Source organism: Apteryx mantelli, chromosome 25 (assembly GCF_036417845.1).
Source record: "Apteryx mantelli isolate bAptMan1 chromosome 25, bAptMan1.hap1, whole genome shotgun sequence".
In the NCBI taxonomy this organism is placed as follows: Eukaryota; Metazoa; Chordata; class Aves; order Apterygiformes; family Apterygidae; genus Apteryx; species Apteryx mantelli.
This window is the reverse complement of record NC_090002.1, coordinates 5,926,564-5,954,511: the sequence shown is the minus strand read 5'-3', so window position 1 is coordinate 5,954,511 and position 27,948 is coordinate 5,926,564. Positions and strand designations below refer to the sequence as shown.

The 27,948-nt window shown below is 56.0% G+C and overlaps 1 protein-coding gene across 2 annotated transcripts; it reads right to left on the bottom strand.

Annotated features, from left to right (window-relative positions):
• Positions 1–1,256: 1,256 nt before the first annotated feature.
• On the bottom strand, positions 1,257–27,948 carry AHCYL1 (adenosylhomocysteinase like 1). Of its 2 annotated transcripts, XM_067310577.1 has the most exons (17): positions 27,793–27,948; positions 11,477–11,588; positions 10,664–10,807; positions 9,714–9,814; positions 9,357–9,459; positions 8,606–8,700; positions 8,091–8,197; positions 7,443–7,559; positions 7,164–7,227; positions 5,551–5,639; positions 5,002–5,072; positions 4,416–4,510; positions 4,194–4,292; positions 3,532–3,600; positions 2,228–2,306; positions 1,570–1,690; positions 1,257–1,379 (listed from the first exon to the last, which is right to left on the bottom strand). In XM_067310577.1, the coding sequence occupies exons 1-17, from the start codon at positions 27,898–27,900 to the stop codon at positions 1,373–1,375; spliced, it is 1,581 nt and encodes a 526-aa protein (XP_067166678.1). In that variant the 5' UTR covers positions 27,901–27,948; the 3' UTR covers positions 1,257–1,372. The 2 variants fall into 2 exon arrangements, with proteins under 2 accessions (XP_067166678.1, XP_067166679.1); XM_067310578.1 differs by lacking the exon at positions 1,257–1,379 and having other exon boundaries at positions 1,566–1,690.

Sequence of the window (27,948 nt, the reverse complement as noted above, 5' to 3'; positions counted from 1 at the left end):
CGCCGGGGCTGGGGTCCTCCGTCCCGCCGGGCTTCGCTGGGGGAAAGCAAAGAGGTGTGGAGGGAGGGGAGGAAAAGGAAAGAGAAACCTCCCGGGGTTGCAAGGACCTTCCCCCGGCCCGGGACAAGCCGAAAGAGATGGAAAAGAGAAACAGCCGTCACCAGCGAGACCTGCGGAAGGGACGAAAGAGGCGATACGAGCAGCGGAGAGGCGCCGCGGGGCAGCGGCGAGGCCGGCCGCGAAAGCCCGGCGCGGGGCCGGCGGAGCGCGAAGGGGAGCTAAGTGCTTTGCGCAGCTGTCCGCGGGGCAGCGGACCCGGCTGGGGCACGGGGAGTTACGCTATTACCCAGGCAGGTTACGGCACCGCCGCTTTCCCCGCACGTACGCGGCCAAGGGGACGGTGTAGGGAAAAGGCTCATCTCTGCATCCAGCTCGAAACAAAGTGAACCACCAAAAAACCCTCCAGAAACCCTTAAAAACCACCTCCGCGCTTCCAGGTGGGAGAGGGAGCGCCCGACCTCCACAGCTGGGTGCTGTTGCCTCACCATCCCCATTGCTTCCCTCCTTTAAAACATCTCTTTAAGAATCAAAAAGGAAAAGAGGGAAAAAAAGAAACCACAGAAATGTTTTTAACTCAATTAAGGTGCAGTTTGGCTAAAAAAAAAAACCTAGGAGAGAAGAGGATAATGCTGGGTAAGCGACCCCCGTCCGAATTCAGATTAGCACCCTGAAACAGTGAACTCCCCCTACCCAGCCGGACGACCCCAACCCGGGCCACCGGCCACCTCCGTGCGGGGCCCCTGCCTGAGCTGGGGACAGTCACCTATTCGCGAGGTGGCCAGCAGGCGCCACTGTGCTCCCAGGCAGCGCCAGGAGCATTGATCTAGCAGCTAAAACTGGGCTCTTTAAGGCAATTTAGAAGTTGCAGATAATCCACACAAAGAAAGAAACGTAAGGTAAGGTAGAACAGCATCTCCGTATCTGCAGGTATCCCAACTGAGACTAACGCAGGCTGGAAAGGTCAAAAAAAACAAACAAAAAACCAAAAATCATTGCAGGAATGAATTGCCCTTCACACACCAGGAAAGGGAAACCCTTTCTGGGAGCGAGGGCTGGGAGCCACTGGCAGCTTCAGCCACATCAAAGCAGGAAGCGAATCCCAGGTTGTCTGCCAAGGTCAGACAGAGATGTGATCACATGAAAGGGTGAAACTGAGGAAGAAAAAAAAAGTGGCCTTAAAATCACACTGATAAAAGAAACGTAAAAACAGGTTTCTTTGTTGGTTAAAAACAAAAAACAAAATAAAATGGTCTTTAAAAATAATCTCTCTAACGTTGCCTTGTGTGGTCTGGTCCTTCATGGATATGGTCCATCAGTATCTGGAAGAGAAGGGAGGGGACAGTGAGGCCACGGGTGCTCGGGGACAGAGCCGGCACGTCCCCGGCAGCCCAGCTGCGATCCGCAAAGGGGTCGCTCAGCCCCCGGGAACCGATGCCGCCCCGACGCGGGAGATGTGCCCACCAGCCTCCGCAGCTCCCTGCCCCACGGCGCTGCCGACCTGCCACTCACCTGTAGTAGTTGGGTTTGAAAGGCCCGTTTTTGTTGAGTCCCAGGTATTTTGCTTGATCGTCTGTCAGTTCGGTCAGGTGGGCGTCGAACGAAGGCAGGTGCAAGCTGGCGACGTATTCGTCTGGAAGGGGGAGAGGAGAGCGGGGATCAGGGGGACGCAAGTTCCCCCCCCTCCGGCACTTGGGGAGCCGATGCTTGGACTCACCACGTGGCAGGAGAAGGGTCAGGGCACCCTGTTGCAAACACACATGGGGACAGAGAGCTAAAACGGGGTCTAGCTAGGCAGTCCCTGCCATTTAGCGCCGTGGATTCACCGTCGCGTAACCCTAAAGCAGAGCTAAGCCCCCGCCACGGCGCTGAACAGGGCTGGATACATGCAACCCCTTTCGGTGCCTTTTGGTGTGTAAAGTATCTAACCAGGAAATTTGCAGGAGAAGGGCTACCTACCAAGACACAGCCCATGAAGGAAAACAGATTAAACAACCAGCAAGTGTTTTAAGGATGCCGGTTTCCCTGAACCCATCCTCTCTCTGGAGGTTTTGTCCAGCCCAGATTCAAATTTCTCCTTACATCCAAAATTGCTGGCCCCGCGGCAGCCCAGGGAGGACAAGTCAGAAACCCAGTTCTGGGTGCCGAGCAGATAGTTCCCTTCACTCACCCATCTTCTTCGGCAGCAAGTAGACATCCTGTTTGTAACGGCCCTCGGGAGCGTTGTAAAGCTCGATCAGAGCCAGAGCCTGCAGAGACCACAAGGGACAGCCCAGGGACAGTCAGGGATGCCACCAGCCAGGGGGGCACTAAACACCTGCAACCCCATGTGCTGGCACGACAGCTCACGGCAGCGGCAGTAAGGAGGAAAAGCAGGGCTAAGGGTTCGTGAGTCTGAGGGACAGGGCAAAAATTTCCAAAATCCCCTGAAGGAAACACTTCCACCTAAGGTACATCCTTCTCTGGGTCTCCATGATCCAACTGCTGCTGGGGGTGGACCAGAAGGATAGAAAATGAGATGTCACCCAGCCTGTTTGCAGCATCTGGGCTTATTGCTTGGGGGAAAAGCAGAACATGAGGATGGAGGAAAGGGGAGCAGCTCTAATTTTCCTACACCGTAAGGCTGCCATGTCATGTGGAAAGGAAGGGATCGTTTATTTTAAGCTAACAGCTTTGCTCTAAAAAACCACAGCCGCTCCTTCGGTAGAAGTAAAACTGCATCTCCCCCAAGCGCCAGGCCCAAAACACCACCCCATCCTCGTCGCTTTGAACAGACAAGCGCGGGGAAAAGCAAATTCCCCACCATTAGGGTCCTCCGCTACCATCACGGAGGCAGGTGAGGCCCAGCCGGCAGCCAGCTCCGTGTCTCCGACCTGGCGGTTTCCTCCGTCGCTCACAGCCCAAGAGCCGCGCTGGCCTCGGCCGCCCTCGGCACCGCGCCGTTTGCACAGTCAGCACTGACCGTGATTCGCAGAGCGGAGCCAGACTTCGTCATCATTTTCTTTGGAAGGGCAGAGCCCTGGCAAGCAGCGCAACACAACCCATGTCACACCCAGCCAAGAGGGCACTGACGCTCACGAGTGTTTTAACCATTAACCCACAGATCCCCCCAAATTGGCCCCAGTTTCTTGGGATGTAGAAATCAAGAGTCCAAAGACAAAACAAAGCCCTGCTCTAAAGACGTCTTCGAAGTCAGCTTCAAGACAGCTCTCCGGTTGCTTACAGCACAGCAGAAACACTCTGCCATGAAGCTTGGATCATTTAAAAGTTACCTTCCAGTTGAGAAGCAGTAACCAAAGAACCACATCCCAGATGAGAGGCTGCGGCAACAGTATCCCTTGCTCCAGCGCGATCCCGAGCACCCATCCAACGGCATGTTCCCAGCTTCTTCCAAACCGTCTCCCCACCCAAGACACGCGCAAGGCCCCAGAGCACCAGCCCACCCTTTGCGCCCCGGCCCTGCAGCGTACCGACCTGAGTAGTGGCCGTGATGGAGAGAACGAAGGTGGGAACCGTGGAGCAGCTCAGGTTGAGAAGACGGCCCTAGGAGAAAGCAGGAGGAGGGTGTGCCAAGAGCTCAACTTGTCCCAAAGGTGGCGACAAACCGAATCAAGTCTATTAGGGCAGAGAGCAACTAGAGCGCAGTGATTCAAGGGCCATGAATGTTACTAGAGTGTCCAAACCCTGCCTTGTTTTCCACCCTTAGATACAGGGCAGAGAGACTTTATGGTCTGTGGAAAGAGCTGGTCTCTCCTACTGCCAGGAGAGCTCAAGCAGAAAGAGAAGACACCCAGCCAGTTTGCTGTGTGGGAAGCCCTGTCAAAGCCAGATGCAGATGGTGTTTCGCTGATGCGGATGGCTCCTGGCTCTAAAGAACAAGCCAGATGGCACCTCCATGGCCGCATGTGGTACACAAGACTTCCCTTACCTCGAGAAGAGAGAAAATACAAGGAAAAAAAAAAAATCAAGAAACCCTTTCCTGAGCTCTGCGTCTCTTCCCACATATGAATTGCCCCAGCAGCTTTCCACATAGTTAAATCTCTGTTTCAAACCATGACATGCAATGACTTCTGGGGAAAGGCTAGCAAGGGACCCCACTTCCCCAAAACAACATCACGGCACAGTCCTCAACACACCTCAGCCAGCAGCACCACCCGCTTCCCGTCCGGCCAGATGACATGATCCACTTGCGAGCGGACCCGCTCCCAGGTCAGCTCCGGGGTCCGGAGACTGGTCTGCGAGAGAAAGAGGAAGAGGCCAAGTTATCATGGGAGGACGCAGGCGGCTGGAAGTAGTCAGTGATGAGTTCGAGAGCAGCAGGACAGACGCAGCCAGCCGAAGGCTGCAGGAAGACTCACCACATCGATTTCGGTGTTGGAGTGGCCCATGTTACACACGATGCAGCTGTTTTTCATCCGATCCAGGTGTTCTCTGGTCACAACGTTCTTGTTTCCTGCAGGTAGGGAGGGCACAAATGAACCCAAGGCAGCGGAGATACAAACCCTTTAATTTCTCCTTCCCTGCCCTTGGTGAGGAGAAGCCCAGCCTGGAGCAACATTGGGTGAAACTCAACCAGGATGAGCGCCCTCCTGGCTGCGACAACAGTGGGACACGTGACGATTGCTCATCTTTGGTCCCATGAATTCACCAGGCCCCAGGAGACCCCAAAATACCTTTGGGGACACACGGCTTTGAAGTCCCTCCTACCAGGTGCTGAGGAGGGCTATGGTCAAAGAGCAGAGTTGGGTAAAAGGAAAAGCTCTCCCCAGAGAGCCCCCATTGCTCATGTAAAATCAGCAGCGTGTGGCAGCAAACTGTCCTCCATCCCTGACTCCTCCAGAGCATCCTGCCTCCAGACACCCGCTCGGGAACAACTGCTCCCTCTTAGCCAGCACTTGTTTCAAGACTCGCCTGCAGCAATCATCCCACACCCCTCTGCTGTACCTGTGCAGGTGATGACGACGTCCACCTGACGGATAACTTCGCTCAGCTTCACCACCCGGAATCCATCCATGCTGGTGGGAAAGGGGGACAGGGACCATGGTGAGGAAGAGAACCTGTTCCGCATTTGCCCCAGGCCAGGAGGGATCTCAGCGCTGTATTGCTAAAGCAGCTCTGAATTGCTCACAACAGCAACCACACTATCCATCCACACCCCCGGGGACGCCAGATGCAAGGGGAAGGGCTGTGCAAAGGCTCAGGTGCCAAACCTGCTCTTACATATGTCGGAGGAGCCAAGGGATGCGTGGAGCATTCAACCAGCCCTGCATGGACCCTCGAGCAGTCTTCCCAAGCCAGCTGGCGGCAGATGCCAACCACCTCGTATCCCACTGCTCAACCTGCCCTGAAAGCTGCCCCAACCCTTCCTCATCAGAAGACATACGCTCTCTGAGGAGTCTCCTGACTTCGTTTCAGCCTCTGTCAGGGTTTAAAAGAGGCCAGACCAGAGTGCAAAGGAAGAGATGCTCATAAGCAGTAGGTAACACCTCTCACCAGGCTTGGAGAGCACAGATGGGGTCGATCTCCGTGACGTAGACTATCGCTCCCAGGGCTTTCAGAGCGGCACAGCATCCCTTGCCAACCTGCCAAGGCAACGCATCAGCGTGAAGCAGCCTGCAGGACACAACGAGTGCTACAGCAGCCCCCCCCTTTCCCAAAACAGCCTGAGAGATGCTAATCCCAGCCATCTGCCCAATGCCAGGGACCAGCCTGGAAACCCGGCTCTGGAGCCACTCAACCACATACCTGGCGATCAGCATTTCTGCAGCCAGCCCAGCTCCCCCTCCAAGGCTGCCCTCCCGTACAGTGGCCAGCTGGCAGGAGGTTTCCAAAAACCAACACGTTCACAGCTTGAATGGCCCCTGCCCTCGTGGGAGCCCTTCTGACCTCTCCTTCTCCTTCAAATCTCCGAGAGGAGGTTAAAGCCAATCTGGATGAGCGTGAACTTCCCCCACTCACCTTTAAACCAAAGGGCTCCTTTGGTATTCAGAGCTCTCCTGCACTGACTGGGGGATGGATCCTCCATCCCACGCTCCCCATATCAGCATGGGGAAGAACAGAGCCCACGTAAGAGCATCTCTGACTCTATCCCTCCCTCCACTATACAATTACACTGAAGTATCCCAGCAAAGCCCAGTTCTCCATGCCCCTGACCCGTACTAACACCTGGCTAGTCTGCATGTACACATGATCAGCCCGCTTTTTGGGGGCCAGCTCCATGCAAGGAAGCTGCAGAAGAAACATCTCCAGAGACACCCTCACTTATCACCCAGCTCCAAGCTCAGATCTACTGAAAATGGCCAGGCAGGGCAAACAGGGCATCCAACCCACATCCGAAAGGGCAAACCAGTGAGGGTGGAAGGGCTACTTTGGTTTGAAGAGATCCAGTAAAACTCAAGGCGAGTCCCTGAGACTACAACTCCCAGCACGCCTCACGGCTGGAGAGTCACATGCCACCCCGGAGCTGCTGGCCGAAAGCCAGCGCAGCCTCTTGGTTGAGCAGAGCTGGGCTCCACTGGTGTCTAAATAAATTAGTAAGCACGTTCCTGCCGGGAAGAGCATTTGCAGCTACTGCCAGGGCCATCACCACGCAGGAAGATAAACACCCACGCAGACAGCACACAGATGGAGGGAAGGTGTCAGCTCCCGGCTCCGTGCTCTTCCAGGACAGAATCATTTACAAGTTCGTGGTACGATTCCTCCCCAACCAGAGCGTTATCCCCTAGCAAGATCCAGCCTGCCCTGCCACCTCCTCTTTTACAGGCTCAGTGACAGCTGGCCTGGATGCTGAATTCAGTCCAGGGACACCAGATGGGAGCACCCATGGGTAGTTAGAATTCAGGCCAGCATTCCCAGCAACTGTTGTATTTGCAGCCCAGCGAATCTGCAGGCAGGCTGGGAAATCAGACGCTTGTTCTCCAGCCTCCCAGCAGGCTTTAGCAAGATTTCCCTGGTAATGGCTCACGAGGCAGGTTACAGGTCGGAGCTCCTAAAGCAAGGGCAAGTGGCCTTCACGCAGGGAAGGGGCAGGACGCCGAGCCCCAGGGGAAGGATGGCTCAGGGGGTGCTGACTCACAGCTCTGCCGGCTGGAGCTTATGAAACTCACCTCCCCATAACCACAAACCACCACTTGCTTCCCTCCAAACATCACATCTGTGGTCCTCTTCAGGCTGGGGGACAGAGAGAGACCTGTGTTGGGATTAGTCAGGCGCACACCGCTGCCGGCACGGGGCAGTGATCTGCAGCAAGAGGCCCCGACACCAGGTCCTGAAAGCACCCAGCAAGGGCGAAGCAGAAAAGAGCCCCAGCTTCCCTCTAGAGGAGCTGGAGCCAAATCCTCCAGTGTGAGAGTTAAAGTGGGAATGGGGAGAAGAGTTGGACTCACCCGTCCAGGATGGACTCCCGGCAGCAATACAGGTTGTCAAATTTCTGTTTGGTGACTGAGTCATTAACGTTCATGGCTGGGACACACAGCTTCCCGGCCTTGGAGAGCTGGTACAGCCTGGAAGAGGACAAAGGCAGGTCAGAGACATGTGCGGTTGACCAGAGAGGTGAGAGCAAAGGTGCGATCGGGGTAACCCACACATTCCCAGAGCTCTGCAGGCTCATGCCAAGTCCCCTGCAGCCTGAGTGAGATGCCCACGTCTCACTGCACACCATGCTCGGCAGGGACCCAGAGCAGTCACAACACAGGACATCTCAAGCTGGCCTCAAAGACCAAAAGACACCAATCTCAGTAGGCTTTCTAGATAACCAGTGAGGAAAAAGAGAGGGCAACAGATCCAGCTCATTCTTCAGAGAACCCTAACTCCATACGGTGCACAAACACACCCCTCAAAGCCAAAAGTTTGTTGAGTTACTCCTCCTTAGCACTGTTATTAGACACCAAGTCTCTCCAGGGGCAGCCAGACAGGGCACAGCCTCCCACGCAGAGGGAGATCCGGAGCACAGAGCAGCAACGCACTAAGAGCAATCTCCAGACAGTTTGTCTCTGTGGGACAGACTCAAGGCACAGCCTTCCCAAACCTTCTACCTGTGCACGCCAGTCACGCTTTCCTCCACAATTCCTCGGATCTTCTTGAATACGTTGGGATATTTCTTATAAACCCAATGGGTCAGGTCCCCGCCATCATCCAGGATCTAGGGAACAGGCAAGGAAGAGCATGGGGCAGTCAGGGCTTCCACTGTGGAAAGGCCTCGCTGGGGGGCGGAAAGGGGGAAGAGATGGAGAGCATCTCTGGCAGGAGACGCTCCCATGCCATCGGGCTGTGTCGCCTTGGATCACTGCGGGATGCTGTCTCCACAGCCCCCACAACCCCACGGGGGCTCAGCGCTGCCCCCGACCCAGCTTTGGCTGCCGTTCTCTGGGATCCCCTGCCTTTAGCAGCAGCTCAGTGGCCTTTGCAATGTCAGCAGGTGCCTGGGCAGCCCCAGAGGGCTCCTGGGAACAGCCCCAAGGAGCCAGGCAGTGCCAGCGAGGGAAGGGTGAGGAGCCCATCAGTGACTGCTCCATGGAGGAAGAGGAAGGGCTGGAAGAAGGCTCATTACCATGTTGGCCTGCCAGCCGTCTACATTAACACAGCGGTCGATGCACCACCAGAAGTCGTCCTCCGATTCCCCCTTCCAGGCAAACACGGCAACACCTAGAAGGAAAAGAGCATCATCTTTGGCATCTGCTGAGTTTGGAAGAGTCAGAGGAGCCCAGCAGAGTCCCGAGCAGAAGCTGACGCCCAGCCTTGCACAACTGCTCCTCCTGGTCCTTCTAACAGCACTACCAGCAAAAATACTCCCGCAAAAGGGCTGGAGAAGTGCACAGTGCTGTCTCTAGTTGGGCCAACTCAGGAAAGCCACAGACAGGAGGGCCAACAGGCCATCCAGCGATCAAACCTCAGCCCACAGCAGGATCAGACCTGCTTATCCCTCCCTGAAGGTCCAACCTGTTCTTGGAAACCTCCACTGCAGCAACTCTGGATCTTGGTATCCAGCCAGCTCCTTACAGCAGGAAACACACAAGAATTATTTCCTCTAGTATCTCATTTGCATTTACCATGTCAAAAGTTAAACCTACGACCAACACGGACTCTCCTTGTGTCGCAGCACACACACAAACCCTGCCCTGGGCTGAGCTGCTAAAGGTCATTTCAGACCTCACTGCTTACAGAGCAGCTGCAAACCATTCCCGAAGAGATCTGGACCCTCCGGAGAGGATTAAAAAGCAGCAGTGGCCAGCTGGGACAAGCCTACAGAACCAAGAAAGGCCAGGAAAGGGCATTGCTCCCCAAGGCACCCTCATACTCACCAGCTTCTGCCAAGGCAGCTGCCACTTCGTTTTGGGTGGAATAGATGTTACAGGCAGACCAGCGGCACTGCGCCCCCAGCGCGCACAGCGTCTCGATCAGCACCTGCAACACAGAGCGGTGAGCGGCAGCCCCCAGGGAGCGGCGACGGCCGTGGGGCAAACGGACAGCGAGGAACGGACCAGCAATCGGCTCTAGGAAACATCACCCTGGGAAAACGCAGGTGGCAGAACCTCTCCAAGGTGTTTTTGCAAAACCAGGGGTGCCTCTTCCTATTCCTCAAGGCTAGGAGAAAACTCAGGGACTTTCTTCCTCAGGGAAAAGCTGGTCTCTCCCACCCCAGACAAGCAGCCACTCACCGCAGTCTGTGCTGTAATGTGTGTACAGCCCACGATTTTAGCTCCAGCCAAAGGCTTCTCTCCTTGAGCTCGTTTCCTGAGTGAAATCAGAGCAGACATGTCTGTAAAAGGAACAGAGGGGTTTTAATGATGGCTTACTCCGTAGGGACCCCCCCCCTCTCTGCCAGACCTGCTCCCCTTTCCGGGGACTCACAGGACACATCCAGCCCCAAGGTTTTTGCCATAGCTGTTATACAGCTGGGGAGAGAGCTCCCCACCCCAGCCCTGCAGGTCTGTCCACAGTGGGATCAAAATGTCAGCGTCATTCATCACTTTGACAAAGCTGCTCAGGACAAAGTGTCCTTGCGACCACATAACCAGACAGGTCTGGGGCACGTTTTGCCCAAGGAAGACATCAGATGTGCCCCAGCTAAAGGAGGTCACCAGCCCTGCAGCAGAATTGCATCAGCGAGAAGCACGCACCTAAAGAAGATGAGTATGGTGCTGCCACAGATCAAAAGAGCTGCTCTAAACGCGCCTGCATTGTCTCCCCCTTCCACAGCTTTGGCAACATGTGTCTAAAAGGAGCCTGAAAGCAAAGTTACCCAACCAGCCCCACTGAAATTGTAACTCAGCTTCCCACAAGCCCCAAGGGAAGGGGTTGAGACTGTCAGTTCTAGTGTCTCTGAAGGCGTTGCAAGATCTTTGCCCACTGAGGTTTCCCATCCAAACCCACCAGAACATTAAGCCTTGCAAGAGCCTTGCTGTCGTTAGAAAATGGATGCAACACATCATTAATGTTTGTTGTCGCGTCTAGCTCTTCCCCACATAATCTGCTGATTAGGGGGGTGGAGACGAGGGAGTCGAGGCATCCAAGGCCGCAGCAGGAGTTTCGGGAAATGCCTTGGCTTGACTCCCAGCCTCCAGAGGGCACAACATCCAGCCCCACAAACCCCACGCTCCACCTTTACCTTGTTCAGCAATCTCGATCTCCCGGCGCCCAAACTCTGCCTGCTTGATGTTCTTCACGCAGAAGTTGCTGCTGCCCTTGGAGTTGGTTTGCTGCTTCTCGCGGGGCGAGACCTCATCATCAGAGCTGTCAGTGTAGGAGGCAGCTAAGCCAGGAGAGAAATGCATGTTACCCCAGGATCTCAGGAGTCTGGCAGTCAGGGTGCTTCCTACCGTCCAGGTAGGTTTATGCTCCATTTGACTTCCAAGTTTTCATGCGTGCACATGCTAACGTCTCAGACTACAGATCTCGTAAGGAAAGCCAACGTCCAGAATGAATTTTGCACTCATGTTACCTCTAAAACTACCAAGCTAACTGATACATTGAGGTTTAACCATGAGAGCAAACACGGTTGATTTAGCGGAACACAAACCTCTCTCAAAGGAAAGCAGGTAAATTAAAACCCAACCTAGATGAGTTTTGACGGAGCCACTTGTCAGAGCAGAGGCAATCAAGTACAATCCTCCTTCCCTCAAAACTGCTGAAGCTACAAGACTTCGTTATGCTGAGTGCAACCAATTTCACTGTCATGCGAGATCTGTTCCAGGCACAGAGGATACTGCACAGGGACAGCCCTGCACCCATCCAAATTTCTGCAAAACCCAGTGCTCAGCATCTGAGGAAAAGACGCTGCTGCCAGCCAAAGGCCAGGAACCCCCCAAAATTATCTGCACAGTGGCATGGAGCACCCCAACACCCAGCACAAGCAGCGTCTGCTCTGGCTGACACCGGCTTTGGGAGATGATTGTGCGGAGGCAAGGAGCCAGGCACCTACCAGAGCTGTAGCTGTCGGTGGAAGACTGTGAGATGGAGCGGGATAGAGACCGACGTCCCGTCTTGGTTGGAAACTTGGTGAATTCCTGCATGTCATCTGCAAACTGGATTTGCTGAAAAGCGCAAAGGAAGAGAAGCGTTAAATCAGCAGATGCTTCTTACGGCACGTTGTCTTTCCAGGATGTTCCGGCCCACGGCTCCCTTCAGTCCACCTTGACTGCTGTAGTCATAGAAATGAGTATTACCAAACATATCAGGGAACAGACCTGTGGCTACAGGAGCCCAAAATTGGATCCCTTCCTCTGCCTGATCATTTCTGTCATCAGAAGGTTAAAGCGGATTTGACACCTCGCACCTGAGGTAAAAAAAAGCACCCAAACGGCCTTGAAACATCTCCTTTAGCCCATCTCTGGCTCTTTGAGTTTCCTGCCAAAAAAGTCAGACTACTTATACAACACAAATACCGTGCAACCCTCCAGACAAGCCGCGCACGGGCAGAGGCACCTGTGCCGCTCAGAGCACAGTCCACACTCCAACAGACCCTGCGCCAACCGGTCCAGATTGATTTTTTTGCCCAAAAGCGCAACAGCAAGCAAGCCGGGGTGGTCCCAGCAGAAACTCGGATTTCCTCGTGTTTCTCCAAACACTTCCCCAGGAGCAGGGCATCCCGCAGGTTAAAAAACATGGCGCATCCTTCCAAAAACGACACTAAAAACAGAGGGAAAAACACTCAGCGAGAGAGAACATTTCAACAAAAAGCAGTTGACATTGCATTGACTTTCAGTCTCCTCTGCGTTACAGATGTTTCCATTGTAAGAGAAGCTCTAAAACAGCTGCCCCTCCTTCCTCACTCAGCCAGAGGCAACTCAAGGCTCCAGCACCTACCACCATCTCCTCAAATTCAAGTGCGTTGGGCCGAAAGGAGGGGAAAAAAGCCCCAAACTACTCCACTGTTGCAAACATCCCACATGACCGGCCAACAGAAAGCCCCGTTTCTGCTGCTGGAGTAGAAAGGCGACTGAGACAAAACAGAAATGAAAGCCAAATGTTAGGAAAAGAGCCAGCCATCCCCTCCCCGGCACGCCACCGCACAGGAGACCCCCACCCTGGCAGCTGACCACGGGCCCCAATACGGTCCCTTCCCTCTGATCGTGGCACTGCAGGATTTAATTTTGCCACCTAACCGGGATGAAACGTCGTTGCAGGGAGTGGGATTAACAAAGCATCCCCACAGACCCAGGAGACCTCGAGAAGAGTTCTGAAGACATCAAGATGATGGAAAGAGACAAGCCACAGTGGCCTCAAGGATGGGTTTTCCATGCCACAACAATCCCAAAAGCTCCCTGAAAGCTTCGATGTGGGAAACAGTCTTCAAGGGGAAAAGAATGAAACTATTTACTTGAGACGATCCACCCCAGAAAGGAGCGATCCGCATAGTCTTGAGATCAGGATGGCTACAGCAGTATTATGGCTATTTGGACCATAAAACAGAGCCACGACTCCTGGAGAAACCCAGCTGATGAGCTGAAAACAGCTTTGGTATTTTGCTTCCACCCGCAAGGATGGGAAATGGGGACATGAAGCCCTCGGGTCAGTCCAAGCTATCAGGAGGACGTGCATGATGATGCTGGGTGGTGGACATCAAGCATTTCCTCCAAGAGGCTGGACAGGAGAAGAAGTACCTGGCCCCACTCCCCTAGCAGCCAGAAAAGCCTAAAAGCCCCAATCTCCCAAGCTGCTCCCCAAACCAAGCAGCTCATCACCTCAATACCAGCTCAAAGGGACTGGTGAAACCCTTTCCGCTGGCACCAGCTCAAGTCCATCGTCAGACCCAGGCAAGAAGCCCATATTTTTTTGTGGGTGCTGCTGCAAAAAGGATTTTAGCCAGCTCCTCCATATCAGATACGTTACCGCCTGGTACCTGCTTCCCAGACCAGACTTCCCAGCAGACGCCACGTGATTCAGCGGCAAATTGCATGAACTTGTGTTCGTGGAAGGAAGGGGAATGTTAAATGGAGTTTGCAGGCTTGGTTTTGCAGCTGTTTTAGGCTGGTTCATGCAGGAGGGAAAACCTGAGGGCATCATAACCTACATCATGCTGGGAGAGCTGGTACCGAGAGATAAGAGGAGCAGAAGCACTTCTCGTGAGAGATACCAGGCAGGTAGCAGCAGCGCACACAGGGCACGGGTCCGGAGCTGGCAGGCAGGCCCACGACAGCAAGGTGCACCAGTTTCCTAACCAAGGAATGACTTTGCTGGACACTGTTCAAGGTCTGTTGCTTGGATCGATCTCCTCTGGACAGCCTGAGAAAGCCCTGTGTCACCTGGGAGGAAGGCTGGCATATTGTCCGTAGGCATTTCCAGAGGGAAAAACATCAGCAACTTCAGAGCAGCAATATTTCTGCCCCTTCACTCCAAACCTCTCCCTCTGGCAACTCATCAAACCAGAGGGTGTAAACATGTCCCATAAGGCAGTTCTTGGCTTTAAAACAGCTTAAAGTGTTAGCTGAGGAATTTTCTCCATCTCAGGGAAAGGTTTCCAGGGAAGAGGTGAACCTAGGAGGAAAAGCAGAACACCAGGGCTTTGCTGCTCAGGTCACAGGTGTTTTTCCATCCCTGCTTACAGGACAGCCGGGACATCGGAGCCATGGGTCAGGGCACTTCCCTACAGCGAAACGCACTGCTTGGATGGCTTCTTGGGGAAAAGCTTGTTCAGGACGTGATGAGGAGGAGAGGGTGGGGATGGACGGCTGCTGTGGTCCCCCCCCAGCTCCACATCGTCCCGACATCGCCTGGTTGACCGAGACCCACTTGCCACCAGACACCACCGTCCTCTTCGGACGCTAGTCCCTCCTGGCAGCACTGGCCGTGGGCACAGAGCCAGCTCCCAGGCACAATCCCACTTTGGGGAGAAACAAGCAGTTCTAAAAAGGGGAATTTGAATTTGGGGGCAAGGGGGAAATCACTGCCGAAGAAACCAAGTGCTGAATCAACCACAGTAATCCCCACCGTGGCTTTACCAGAGCTTATCTGAACTTGGCAGCTTAGCAAAATCTGCCCTGGCTAAAATTATCATCAAACGTTGCAAGCGGCTTCCTAATCGAATGAATCATTCGCGCGTCAAACCCCCTCCAAACGCGAATTAACGCGGCGTCCGGCAACGAGCGGAGAGGGGGGCGAGGGAGGAAGGTGCCTGCTGCAGCCAGGTGAAGGGGCCGTCGGCCACGTTACCTCTCCACGTGCCAGGTGCTCTCGCTGGCATTAAGGGCAGGGAAATCTCGTAATCCCACGGCACATCGCGGGAATTGGAAAGAACGGCATCGCCGCCGGGGGCTGCCGATCCGGGGCCGCCTGCTGCGGAGGGGTTGCAGCCAAAAGCGGGCTGGCCGGGGGCGAGAGGGGAACGGCCCATCCACCTTCGCGTGGTGGCAACGGTCTCTGCTTCTGGCTCCCGACGGTGCGATTGCTAATCAGATCCCAAGCTTTGTCCTGCTGGAAACAGCTTTTCCAGCCGGGTGGAGCACAACGGTTAATAGTAAGGAAAATATTTTTCATCCCAGCAATTCGTGATCAAGGAGGAAAAACAACACAGCACTGATTTTTCACCCAGGGCTCCCCAGAAAGAGAGCGCAGGGGCTCTTCTGGGCATCGCCACCACGTTACAGGCTCAGCAGCAGCGCCAGAGTCAGGATCCCAGCGGGCACCTCAGCCCGGTGCCGAACAGGCACTGCCTCCCTTGGCGCGGCAGGTTTTTTGGGAAGCGCCCTGCGGAAAGACACCAGGACCCGCCATCTGCCTGCCAAGGTTCAGCAGAGCAACGCTGAACGCAGCCTGCTCTCAATCACCCCTGTCAAGCCAGAAGTACATTTTCTCCCCTTGCGAAACCTGGCGTGACCGTACCCATTCCCACGCAGCTCCGGCGCTTCCCAACGACGGCTGCTTGCTTTCAAGTCAAACAAGGCGCGCAGGCGCCCGCTCTTGCGGGGCAGGAGGTGAAGGAGCTTCGATCTTTCTGATACAACATTGCGCCCGGAGAAAGGTGCAAAAAAGTGATGGGGACCCCCCCGAGCCCTTGCAAGGCGAAGCCTGGCCACCTCGTTTGGCTGCACCGCTCAGCTCGGTGCTTCCCAAAGCCACCACGTAGCTAAAAATCCACTGCAGCAACTGGCTCCTTCCTAATATTATAAGACACCTGCCCACGTGTAGACAGACTGACCCGGCAGTCCCGAACCCAGCCCCGCAAGCGCCCACAGCAAATACAGCCTCGTTTGTTTAATTATTACAAGATAGGAAGGGCAAACCGATTCCAGCTCTGGATTGGTAATGTCTCCCCAGAAAGGAACCGGCAACTCGTGACTGCAGGGTGTGCCACCTCCGATGTTTTATCCCACGTTTCCCCATGAGCCTCGCTGGAGAAGTGCTTTGGCCTTACTGAATAAGAGAAGTCCTCCCCCGCATCCTCTCCGAGCTAGAGGAGGCTTTGTAAGTCCAGTTGGATTTATTGCTGGCACAGGAGGAGCCAGACTTGTCCGTGCCACAGAAGACCACCCTACTTTTAATTTTCTGTTCTTTCCATCCCTAGAACAGCTCACACAAGATGAGAAGAAAGATGAGAAGGGAGCAGGGAACCATCTAAAAACACAGCAGCCTCCAAAGCGGCTTCCAGAGTTGCCATCGCCCCCGGGCAGCGAGGAGCTCTACGATACGGAGCAGTCGCCCAGGGAGAGACAATGAAATCAGAGCAGAGCACGTTCTTACGGCAACACCACAACCTGGAGAGCAAGAGTTTCTGTAACCCGCTTCTGCCCCCAGGAGAAAAACCCAAAAGACTGAGGGTCCTGGGACCTTTCCTGCAACTGCAAAAAGCCAGCAGCAGAGACCAGGGCTATTCAGGGCAGCCAATTCCCTTCATTTAATCTCCTCTCGCCCACAATAACTTTCGAAAGAGACTGGGGGTACTGGTTGCCCACTCTGCCCTCGTATGACTTGCCTTTGACGTCCGTCATTTCTAGGCTGACCGAGTTTACCAGCACGACAAAGAAGCGCTTTACATATTAAATCAGCATTCATCCTCTTTACCAGCCTCACGGGCACTGCAGAGCTGATTTTATCGTCAGCTTTTTACCCGGACTGATTCGTGCAGGCCTGGAGATGGGCAGCTTCAGACACCGAGGTCTACTGGCAGCAATTCATCATTTGCAGAAAGACCATTTCCCCAGCACAGCGTCCTCCTGGGAAGCCGTGACTGTTTTCTCACAAGGAGCCAGGTCCTGCCATGCTGGGACATTTAGGCATTTCTAAACGACAATTGCTTTAATTCATTTCTTTTCAGAAGCAACTCATCGCATTCAATCAATGCGGCCGCGAGGGAGGGCAAAGGCACCCCGGCGGCTGAGGTCTCTCCAGCCACGCAGCAGCCGAGGAAATAAATAAATAACCAGCATGAGGCTTTTCTTCTTTTCTAGGTCAAAAAGAGGAGCAGAGCGGCAGGTTTGCTTGTGCCACCCCTCCGGAGAGGGGATGGAGTTTTTCTCCCAGGCTCCGCTCCTGCAACCACCCAGGTCCCAGGGGGGACCTATGTGTCCTGACCAGGAGGAAACAGCCCTCCCCAAAGCGACCCACAAACCTCCCAGGGAGTTTGCTCGCGGGCTCCTTGGGTTCCCGATGTCTCTCCTCAGGTTCCCGATGTCTCTCCTCCCCGCTGACTCCGGAGCCAGGAGCGGGCTGGCAGCAGGCCCGAGCGGGCAGCGCTGCGGTGGCGGAGGAACGGCGAGTGCGAGCGCGGCGATGGGGCCGTGCCAGGGCACCGTGCCCCCTCCTTGGCGGGGCTCGGCGGTGGTTAGAGGACCCGCGAAGCAGGGCAGAGCATCAGCCAAGCCCCCGTTCCCACGGGCTCCCGAAGGAGAGCGTCTGGGCGAGGGCAGGGAACCCACTGCACGCCAGCCCTCTCCCCGCTCCATCCAAATCAGCAAAAGATCCCCCAGACGGAGCACGAGGCCGGGGCAGGCCCGGGCAGACGAGTTTTGGGTTAGCGACACCCAACACCTCCCTTAACGCAGGTGCACGCGCACAGCTTGGCGGCGAGGTTGGACCCAGGTGCTCAGCACCGTCTGACCCTCCGCACCTCCTGGCATGGCCCCGGGGAAAGCCAGCAGGGACAGGACCCGGGCTGGATCGCCGGGATCTAGCCCCGTCCGCTGCTGCTCCTCCTCCAGACGTGGCCTTCAAAACAGCAAGGCTTTCGCGCGTCGTTCCTCGGTGGCGTGCAGGTTCTCCAACCTCGGCTAGGCAGGACTCGGAAAGAAACCTCAAAGTGCTTCGCGCGAAGGGACACCACAGCTGGGAAGAGCCGCCTGGCAGATTCACCGTCCGAGGGCTGCGGAGCGGGCGAATTCAGCGCCGCTTCGATCTGTACCTTTAGCTCCTTGCTCCGAGATGGGTCCCAAGGCAGCTTTTTCCTCCTGGAGGGGCAGAGACCTCTCCCCACAGCCTCCAGTTCCCCGAGTGGGGATGGCAGCCAGCTGCCAGACCTCCGTTTGGAAACCTTTCTGCCATTCCCGACAAGGAAATAAAGAGCGCTGAGGTCCTGGCAAAGCAAAGCGGCCAAGCCCTAATACCAGCCTCCAATCCTTCACTGACAAAGAAGGGCTGGTTGGCTAAAGCACTGGAAAAAAACAAGTTTCCATGCGTACAAGATGAGAATTAAGGATTTCCCGACGCCCAGCAGAGAACGAGAAACATCAGGAAAGAAACGGGTCCGTTCCAAAGTTTAAAGGGCTGGAAAGGGCCGCAAGATTTTAGTCATTGTGGGAATCGCTGTAAAAGCTGGTTAAGGGAAAAATAAACAGAACGCCGCATTAAATAAAATAAATGTGATTTTAAGCGTTCAACTGTTAAAAAGTAACTGGGCGTAATTACTGCCTTATAAACACCTGGAGGTCAAAGGTGCACTCCCTCCACCAGCAGCCCAGGGAAAGCGCTCCGTCAGGAGAAAACGCATCTGGTCCTTGGACTCGGAGATTTCGAGGCAAAGGATCGCTCCGTGCTTTACGCAGAGGGCTATCTCTTTCGAAGCAGGAGCAGGCAAGAGTTCCACACCCGGGACCTTTAAAGGAAGCGATCACCCGGCCCTATTCGGGGGTTAACCCCGACAGCGCCGAGCGAGGCGGATCAACGGCACCAGCACGGCGCGGCGTGGGAACGCGGCTCCCCGGACCGGCAAACATTGCTTCCCGTGGCGCACAATGCAAAAAGCAATTTGCTCTGCTTGCTGGGTCAACTAATTAGCTCACACACATCCCCTGGCCAGACAGACTGGAGATATTATGGTACGTGGAGGACAGATAAGGGGCCTGGAAACAGGGAAAGCGCAGCCTGATGGTCTTTAATGGGCTGCTCGCTCATCAGAGCTGGCCATGATGGGTTTGGAGACATTACGGAGTTAGCATCTGTCAACTCATCTGCAGTAACTACCCAGGTATGTGCCTACAGCAAAGCAAGCATCGGGGGAATAAGAGAACCGATATCAATTGGAGTTACCTTGCTAGGAGCGTTTCATGGACAGGACTGTGTATGAAGTCATGCCCAAGGGCTCGTGGGGCAAACCAAGGACTAACAGCCTCAGATGGGCTGTCTGGCCACTTACGATTTTGAAGCCCATGGAAATTTGTGTGTCAGAGCTTATAGGGAATGTCCTTTAATTAAAGCTGCTTTGTAAATTAACTGGAAAACAAAGCTCTACCATCACAGCTGTACAAGAGCAAGGCAGTGCCTGGAAATGCCATCAAACTGGACGTTGTCTCCAAGGAAGGCTTGTTTAGCTGCCCCATATGGGCCCAAAGCGAGGGATAGCCACAGCCTATAGCTGACCATGAGCAAAGCCAAGACCTTTCCTTCACCATCCTAAAGCAGCACCTGTGTTTTGGGGGAACTGATCAGTCTGTTCACCCACATCACCCAGCACAGCGAGTGTCCTATCTGCCTCTTTTTCCTCCCCAGAACTGGCTTGCAAAATCAGGGAGCAACAGGATCCCTGCAGAGGATCCTTCCTTTCACCGCAGCAGTCAGGAGCACCCAACACCACCATGGGCCAGGCTCTGCTCTGCCTGCTTGGTGCTACAGGTCAGCATCTTCTCCAAGGAGGTACCACCTGCCGGGGCAGCTCTATTCCACAGACCCAGAAAACAGCTTCTCCCTTGCTGGCATGTGGAGTTTGAACCACCTCAACCCTTATCACATCTTTAAGAGAGCGACGATGACCAACAGAACTGAACTCTGATGTGGCACAAAACGTACCCAGCCCAGTACCAGGTTATCTGGCCCATTTTGAAGTCTTTCAAGAGACCAACGTGGCAAAAAACACCCAGGTTAGACCCCAGCTACAGTTTAAAGACCCTCCATCCCCACGCCTTGTCTCTAAGGGAAAATGCCTGGCAGGATCAGAGTCCAAACAGAAGCAGCCTATTTGCAATACGTTCCAGAGAGTCAGGAAATACAGCCGTGCAATCGGAAACGCAAGGAAAGCACTCCAGCCTTCAGAGGAAAAAAACTCTCCCATCTTCACCACATGACCTGCACAGGCAGGTCCCCCCTGAGCCCATTGCACCGGTATTTCCGCAAGTGCATCTAAAAGCACTTACGTCTAAAGCAGCCCGGCTCTCGGTTACCAACGTACTACTTTTTTCAGCTTTGGGAATGACTTTCCTTTTGGCACCAACCTCTGATTAGAGGGGCTGCAAGGCAGGAGAGAAACCCCAGACTTCAGCTTAGGCTGTTGCTGCCCAAGAGTCTATGAGAATCACCACCAGGACAGACAAACATCAGTAGCCCATCACCCTCTTGGATGCTGACTCCCCATGTCGGAGAACAGCCGGCTACATCCCCTTCCCACAAAACAGGGTTGATTCACACAATTAAGCCCCTTCCAAGAAAGGGAGGGAGGAGGGATCGGAAGTCAACTGCTACCTCCTTGCCAGGATGGCGAGTTCAGGGTATATTTGGAGAAGCAGTTGGTTTATGCAGGGAGATTGAGGCTACGCTGCCTGCAAACAGCTGACAGCTCCAAGGTCAATAGGGATCGGCCAGATGTTCTCGCTCCAAAACATGCCCAGGTTGGAATTAAGCCTCCCCCCACGGTGCCAGAAAAAGAATGTGCAATATTCGGGGCTCCCTGCGGGAAGGCAGAGGAGAAGAGACAGAAAACAGCAGACGCAGGTGGAACCTCACCCCAGGCCACTTGGAAGGAGAAAACAAAGCGGATTTCAGCAAGGCAAAGCCCCGAGGAACCTCCTTTCCAGGTTCCTACCTCCCTTCTCCCCACAAAGCCCGAAAGGAGCCATTCCTTACACACACACCTCATTTCTAAACTAGGATCCTGTAGCCCCCACCCAAATTACTGCTTCTGAATTAAGCGGTTCCTTTGCTGGCCAGGAATGGGACCTGCTTGCAGACTCCAGGTCTGCAGGAGGCAGCCAAAGAGAAGCTGTACCCACCTCCCCGACGGCTGCGGGATCCTCACCCGAATTACAATGCGGCCTGTTTGACTAGCTGGAACATCACGTCCCCGGCCACCTAAGTTCTTTGGCTGTCACCAACCTGAAGTAAACAGATTCTGCAGCAGCAATAAGCTCGTTACCAAGGCCACCGTATTGATCCCAAAGTGTAATTAAAATTCACAGTTCAAGCAGCCCAATGCGACAGGGCAAGCAGGGCGGCCTCCCAAAGGGCATGAATAGCCGCAGCTTCCGCATCCCTCTTTCCCAGAGGCAGGGAGCCCCCGGGGTCGGCGAGGGAGGAGAACAGCCACACACCAGCCTCAGCCTCAAGGGCTGCTCGAAAAACACCCCAAACGGCAGCTCTCTGCTTGGACCATCCACTGAGACACCTCAAAGCACCCATTCCTCAAGTCCTGCCCTGCTGAGGGTGAGCCGCGTTGGGGCAGCACGCCGTGATGACGTTCAGCCCAAGGGTAAAGGGGGACAGTGCAAAACAGGCTGAATCAAAAGGAGATGGTCAAGATAGAGAGATGACCCAAATCATGGGATGGAGCCGTTCAGATACTGTAGAGGGCTTTGACAGAGCGGCTCTGGAGTACCCCACTGCGATGGTAACAAGACGGTCCTCCTCACCATCTCTCCTCTGCAGGACTCTCTGACCCTCCTACACTGGATCCAGCCCTCCGCTGATCCAATCCATGGTCCCTTAACTCACTGATAAGGGGGCGGTCAGGCCAAGCGGTTATAAATTGCAGAAGCACAAGCACAAGGTCCTTTGCACCCGTTGTTCTGTGGCGCCAGCGGCAGGTTCGGGAACAGTCACCTCAAACGTCACGACGATCTGCTCAGTGAACGTGAGTCAGAGTCCCCAGATAAGCAGCGCTAATCAAAGAGCTCAAGAGGAAACGCAACGAGCCTTCTGCAAACGGGAATGTCGCCACAGGAAACTCCTGACGATAAAGACACAACCAAGCACAAGCGAGCCTCCTCCACCGAGTGCTGCTCGGAGCAGGCAAGTCCCATACTTCCCGTTGCTCAAACACCTGGGACAATCCACTTGCCAACCCCTCGGAGGAATCACACGAGCGGGATCCTCACCTGCAAAGCTCTACAGGCAGCCAACCGGTTATCTGAAAGGGTTAACTCCAACCTGGCCTTGAAGGGCTGTTTTCCAGAGCAAAAAACCAACCTCAAAGCACAACCTTTAGCAAGGAGCACAGAACAGACTCCAGCATTTGCACAGGCTGGAAAAGCAGCATGGTGAAAACTGTCAGGATCCCAAAGAAAGTATTGTTATAGGCTGGTCCCTGGCACAAGACAACCTCACATTTTGGGAAAGGCCTAAAGAAAACACCGCTCTTCTGTCACCAGCCCACTTCCCACGCTCCAGACCTGGCGGCTCACATGGGAAGGAGGTTCCCACCAAGAGATCTCAAGGCCCAGAGTGGAAGTGGAATGGGGCAAGTAGGAGAACCAGCACCGTTCAGATGGGCTGGCCCTGACTCCTGTACATTTGCAGCTGGCACCATCAAAACAAGACAAGAGCTGCTTCTGAAGACTACAGGGAATGAATATCCGACTCCTTTCCTACCTCCAAAGACCAGACATCAGAGTGAAAACTGAGCCTACCTCACGCAACTGGAGGAGGAGGAGAATAGAGATGCAAAAACCATTTGCCCTGGCACGTTATTTTGAAGACTGCTCATTTTCGGTCAGATCTCCAAAAGCTCTTTTCTTCCTGCTCTTCAGTTCAAGGAGAACTTAAATCAGCATCTTCCGGTCTTGCAGCAGGGCTGGGTCACAGGGACAGACCTCCCTTAGAGACAGCAGTGAGACCCTCCAAGAAGCCAGAGTGGTGAGAAGGAGCCAAGGTGAAGAGCAACTTAAAACAGAAATAATTAAGATTCTGTCATTTAACAAAGCACCACCAAAGGCCTGTCTGCTTCCAGCCCCCAGCAACTACAAAGTAAATCATCTTAGTTCAAAACACCCTTGTGGTTTGCACTTGCCACGGGTTAGGGATACAATCAGGTCAGGCTTGAGCTGATCATCTAACCGCAGCAACGCGTTCACTTATTACTGCCTTTCTGCACCCCAAGAAAGGCCAAGTCTATCCCAGGTGGGATCATCCTGTATGAAGAGCAGGATGATCCCTTAACACACTCCAGGCTGAGCAGCTCATTATCAGAAGGAAAAACTGCAGGGAGATGAGAAGAGAGTGAGGAATCAAAATAACATAGAGGATTTGGGTAAGGAGGTGACAGTCAAATGCACCACTAAGCAGCCAAGCAAGGAGATGGTGGGACAAGCACCCAAAGGCAGGGGGAGATTTGCAAGCAGTCTGCCCATTCGAGGGATGAAATTAAAGAAAGGGGAAAAAACGAGCGACTCCAGCAGCTCTGTCAGAATAAACAAGGACAACCTTGTCCTCTTGACAGGTCTAAGGAGAAGACAGATTCATTAGCACCCTGCCTGCAAGAGCAGAACCGCAGAGACCTGAGACGCCCTGGGACCAAGCGAAACGGGGCAGAAAGCCCAGCGCCGGGAAGGGGCTGCGCAAGGGGCAGGGAAGGAGCAGACTGCAGCAAAGTCAGACACCGCTCAGAGCAGCTCACGCAGGAAACCTCAAAAAGCAGCAGCAGGGACGACGCTTTGGGGAAGGGGGCAAAGCCTTTCCGGGGGATGGCGATCCTCCCGTCAGCTCCCCAGCTGTTCCCTGCCCTCTCTCCTTCCCGCGCTCCCGTCTCGTGCCGCCCCCGCATCCGCCGGCGCGCGGCTCCGGCTCCGCACCACTGCAAAGCGGCAGCCCGGCGCATTAGCATTCTCCTCCGCGCCGCCGGCACGCAGCCTCAGCGGGGCTCCTCTGACGCCGGCATCCGCAGGGTCGCAGCGCCCAAACCTGCAGAGCCCGGCGCCGCTCGGCCGCGGACCGCGCCGAAACGCGGGCGACGGGCTCGCCGGCAGCGCGGGGCACGCAGGGGTGCGGCGAAGCTCGCGCCTCCCCGAGGGCAGATCGGAGGCTGGAGCCCGTTTCGCGCTCCAGCTCGGCTGCATGAATAAGCAGATCTGCCCGCAGAGCGGGAGCGCGTCCGTCTGCCGGCACCCAGGTGCGAAGGAGCAGGCACCGGGGGACCACGGTCCAGACAGACATCACGCGCGCTCCCTCCGCTTTGACGCCGTCATCCGATCTCACGGGATGGTGGGCGCCGCACGGCAAGGGGCAAAGTGACAGACAGGGATGGGACTTGCAAAGCCCCTCTGCTCTGCCACCGGTCTCTAGGCACAGTGTCACGTCGCGCCCCGCTCTAGGGCTCACGCGGCTCAGCTCAACGGGGAGTTTAAAGGCTCCGCTGACCGGCTGACGTGACAGCAGTCGCTTTCCGAATCCAAGGGCACCTCCAGGACTCCAGGGAGACAGAAGAGCAGATGCCCAGATGCTCTGGGGATGGCATGCAGGGATCCAGAAGAGCACACCCTGCCCTTGAGCTCTCCTCCTTTCCCCGCTTAGACGAACCCATACTCGTTCCTACCTGGGCAAGACACAAGCCTCAGCGTTTCTAAAAATCCCCCAGCAACATCTAGGCGCATACTGGAGAAAGCAAAAGGCTCGATATCGCTCACCTCTGCCTCCAAACCACTCCCTGCCAAGGAACCGCCTCGCTCTGACCAAAGCTGGTGTTATTTTGCTGACAGCCCGATTTCCAGTAAAACTGCAGCGAAAAGGGAGCTTCGGCAGAGCCAGACAATCCCAACTCCTGGAGGAAAACCGACCACATTTCTGCAGAAAGGCCCACGGCTCTGTTCACCTCGACTGCTTTGGCCCCTACTTAAACCCGGAGCCGATCGCATTTAATCTCTTAATCTCTTACCTCCTGCTGCTTCACTTTTTCACCTTAACCAAGTCAGCGACAAGAGGGGAAATAAATACGTCAGAGATCCCCCGGGCTGGTTACGTAGCTTGCAGGATCGCTCCGGGTGGCCCCAGGGCAGCGTATCAAAGGCAAGGAGCACGGTGACTTCTTCAGAGGACGCACGGGGCCAACGTGCCCTCCGGCTACGTCCCAGACCTTCCTCCAGGGCCAAGCTGGGCTCTGGCCCTCGGGGAACCGCGGCGTCAGCTCGCCGGTGCCGAACAGGGGACGCTCGCGGGCTCCTCCGCTGCACGCTGGCACTTCCTGCGAGCGCCGGCGCAAGTTAAGGCTCTTCTTTGAAAAGCTATTGAGCAGGGCACACAAAGGAGCCCGAGCCTGCGCTAACCTCGGACACGCTCCCTCCGTCTCCGACGCCTGATGCAAACTGCATCGCCGAAGTTCAAGGAGTCAAAAAAAACCTAGCCGGGGTGCTGCTTCGACAGCACTCCACGATTCCCTCTACCTCCACACAGGTAAATTAACGCGTCTCAGCCATCTCCTTTCCAGGCCTCCGACCACGCCGAGAGCTTCAAAGACAAAAAAAAAAAAAAGCAAGCGCGCAAGTCACTCTGACTCGCGTTTAAACAAAAAAAGTGTTTTAATGGTTTCATTGTGATCCTGCTTTGAAGACCTACGAAAACGCCTTGAGCTGGGGGCACTCAACGGCATATCTCAGGAGGGCAACTCTCCCCTCCGCGTCCTTTCGTTCTCCTGCCAAGGCCTCCGCTCCGACTGAGCGCTATTCACAGTAACTAGCCAGGCAAGGAAAAGAGCGGCCCAAAGCGTTTTGTTCCTCGACCTCCGTTGCATCGCACGCTCCCCGAGATCTCGCTGCCTGCTGATGTTATCAGCCTCAAATGTCTTGCGTTGCTCCGGGCACCTTTAACAGCATCACCCAGGCGGGAAAGGCTGCAGCAGCCCCGGAGTCTGACGGTTGCTCTTTGGCTGCGAAACAAGCCTATAGGCACAGCAGCAAATTCAAGGGGGTAACGCGACATCCCGTATCCCCACGGATAGGAGCAAAGCCCCCTAGGATGCCGGATTGATTCCCCCTCCGCACACTTGCGTTCCCTCCTGCTACTTGTATTTTGGCCCTGTAGGATACTTAAGCATTAGTAGTTCCCTCTTCCCTCTCTGATGAGCCGGCCGGTAACGTTCACACGGCCGCAGCCTCGCGCCATTAACTGCACAGCTCTCCTGGAAGATGCTGAGGATAAATGGAAAAAAGAAAAAAATTCCCCGAGTTTGAACCGTGTCTAGAGGCAGCTCCCAGCTCCGCATTCCTCTGCTCCTTGCTCCAGGCTACGTCCACAGGCCGGATAAACGCACGCGAGGCGCAGGGAGAGCCACCAGGCTCCCCGGCAGCCGCGCACCAGCCCGAAAGACTGGACGAGGAGAGAGAACCCCAAATGCCGCCGATCGACAGCGGCCTTTCCGCTCCCCTAATCCCACGGCTCGCCGGAGCAAAAGACGCATCCCCCGGAGAAGGAACGGAGCGCCAACCGATCCAAAAGCCGGCGAGCCGCGGTAGCCGAGGTCCCGCACCCTGCCAAAGCGGCCGCCCGATGTCACGGGCAGAGCTTGGCTGCCCGCGCGCCCACCGAGGGTTACGGGAGCAGGGCCACCGCTGGCGGGCACGGAGAGATTTCGGGAGCTCCTTGGAGAAGGCCTTCAAGGATGAAAGGGTAAAGAGGTGACCTGGGAGAGCTCGGAGCTGGGGGGGCTGCTCCGGCAGCCTCTGCCCCAAGCCCGAACGCGCTCCCACCCAAGCCTCCAGCGAACCGCCCCGGCCCCAAACGCTCAGCGCCCTGGATTTCCTGCTGCTGCTCTTCAGGGTGACCTACAGGAGGTTCCCCAGGTCACCGCAGCCACCTCGCCCCCTTTAATGGGTCCCCCCCGGCCTGCACCCCTGCCGTGGGGTGCCCGGGACCCCTCTGCTCTGCTCCCTCCCCGATTCGGCCAGCCTGGCTCCACGGCGCTGAACCGGACCCACCGGAGCTGCTCCTTTCTCCCAAAACCGCCCCGGCCCCGGCACCTTCTGGATGAGGCCACCCTGCACGGGGCCGCGGCTCCCCCCACCGCTGGTGCCAGTCCCCCACCAGCACCTCCCCTTGCCCAAACTGGGCCAGAGCCGTACCCCGGGACAGGCCCCCCCAGGACTGAGTCTGCCCCCCCCAAACTGGCCCAGCAGCCCCTTTCTGCTACCAGCTGAGCCCCAAACGGGGCCGAACGCCGTTTCCCGGTACCGGCCCCCTCCGAAGCCGGTACCAGCTTCTCTCCCCTCTGCCGAACGGGGTCAGGCCCCCCCTTTTCAAACCGGGCCAGGTCCCCCTTTCCCAGGAGCCTCCTCCCAACTGGACTGGTCCCCCCCCACTTCCCAGTCCGGCTCCTCTAAGAACTGGGCCAGCCCCAGTGCCAGCCCCCCCTTGAACTGGGCCGGCCCTGGCCCTGCTGCCCCCCCAACCCGAACCGGGACAGGGCCCGGTCTCGATGTCCCATCCCGACCCGAACCGGGACAGACCCCGGTCCCCATGTCCCCCCCCCACAACCCGAACCGGGACAGAGCCCGGTCCCGATGTCCCCCCCCCACAACCCGAACCGGCACAGAGCCCGGTCCCGATGTCCCCCCCCCACAACCCGAACCGGGACAGAGCCCGGTCCCGATGTCCCCCCCCCAGCCCCGAGCCGGGACGACCCCGGTCCCGACGTCCCCCCTCCCCCAACCCGAACCGGGACAGAGCCCGGTCCCGATGTCCCCCCGCCCCAACCCGAACCGGGACAGAGCCCGGTCCCGATGTCCCCCCCCCTGCCCCGAACCGGGACAGACCCCGGTCCCGATGCCCCCCCGCCCCGAGCCGGGACAGAGCCCGGTCCCGATCCCCCCCCGCCCCGAGCCGGGCCGGCCCCGGTACCTTCTTGGGCGCCTTGGTGACGGTGGCCATGAAGGAGTACTTCTCGGCGTCCTCGATCTCCTTGGCCTGCTTCACCTCCTCGCCGCCGGCCGAGTCCGGTACCGACATCCTGCGGCGGCGCGGCGGGCCGGGGCCGCGAGCGGCACCGGGCGCGGG

What these genes read in the sequence shown, in the direction of transcription:
- AHCYL1 (XM_067310577.1), bottom strand. Translation starts at nt 27,900, where the DNA reads ATGTCGGTACCGGACTCGGCCGGCGGCGAGGAGGTGAAGCAGGCCAAG. An exon ending in TGGTTTGTGGTTATGGGGAG is followed by an intron (nt 5,640 to 7,163) that starts GTGAGTTTCATA and finishes TTGCCTTGGCAG; the next exon opens with GTTGGCAAGGGATGCTGTGC. An exon ending in CCATCACGGCCACTACTCAG is followed by an intron (nt 2,307 to 3,531) that starts GTCGGTACGCTG and finishes TGGTCTCTGCAG; the next exon opens with GCTCTGGCTCTGATCGAGCT.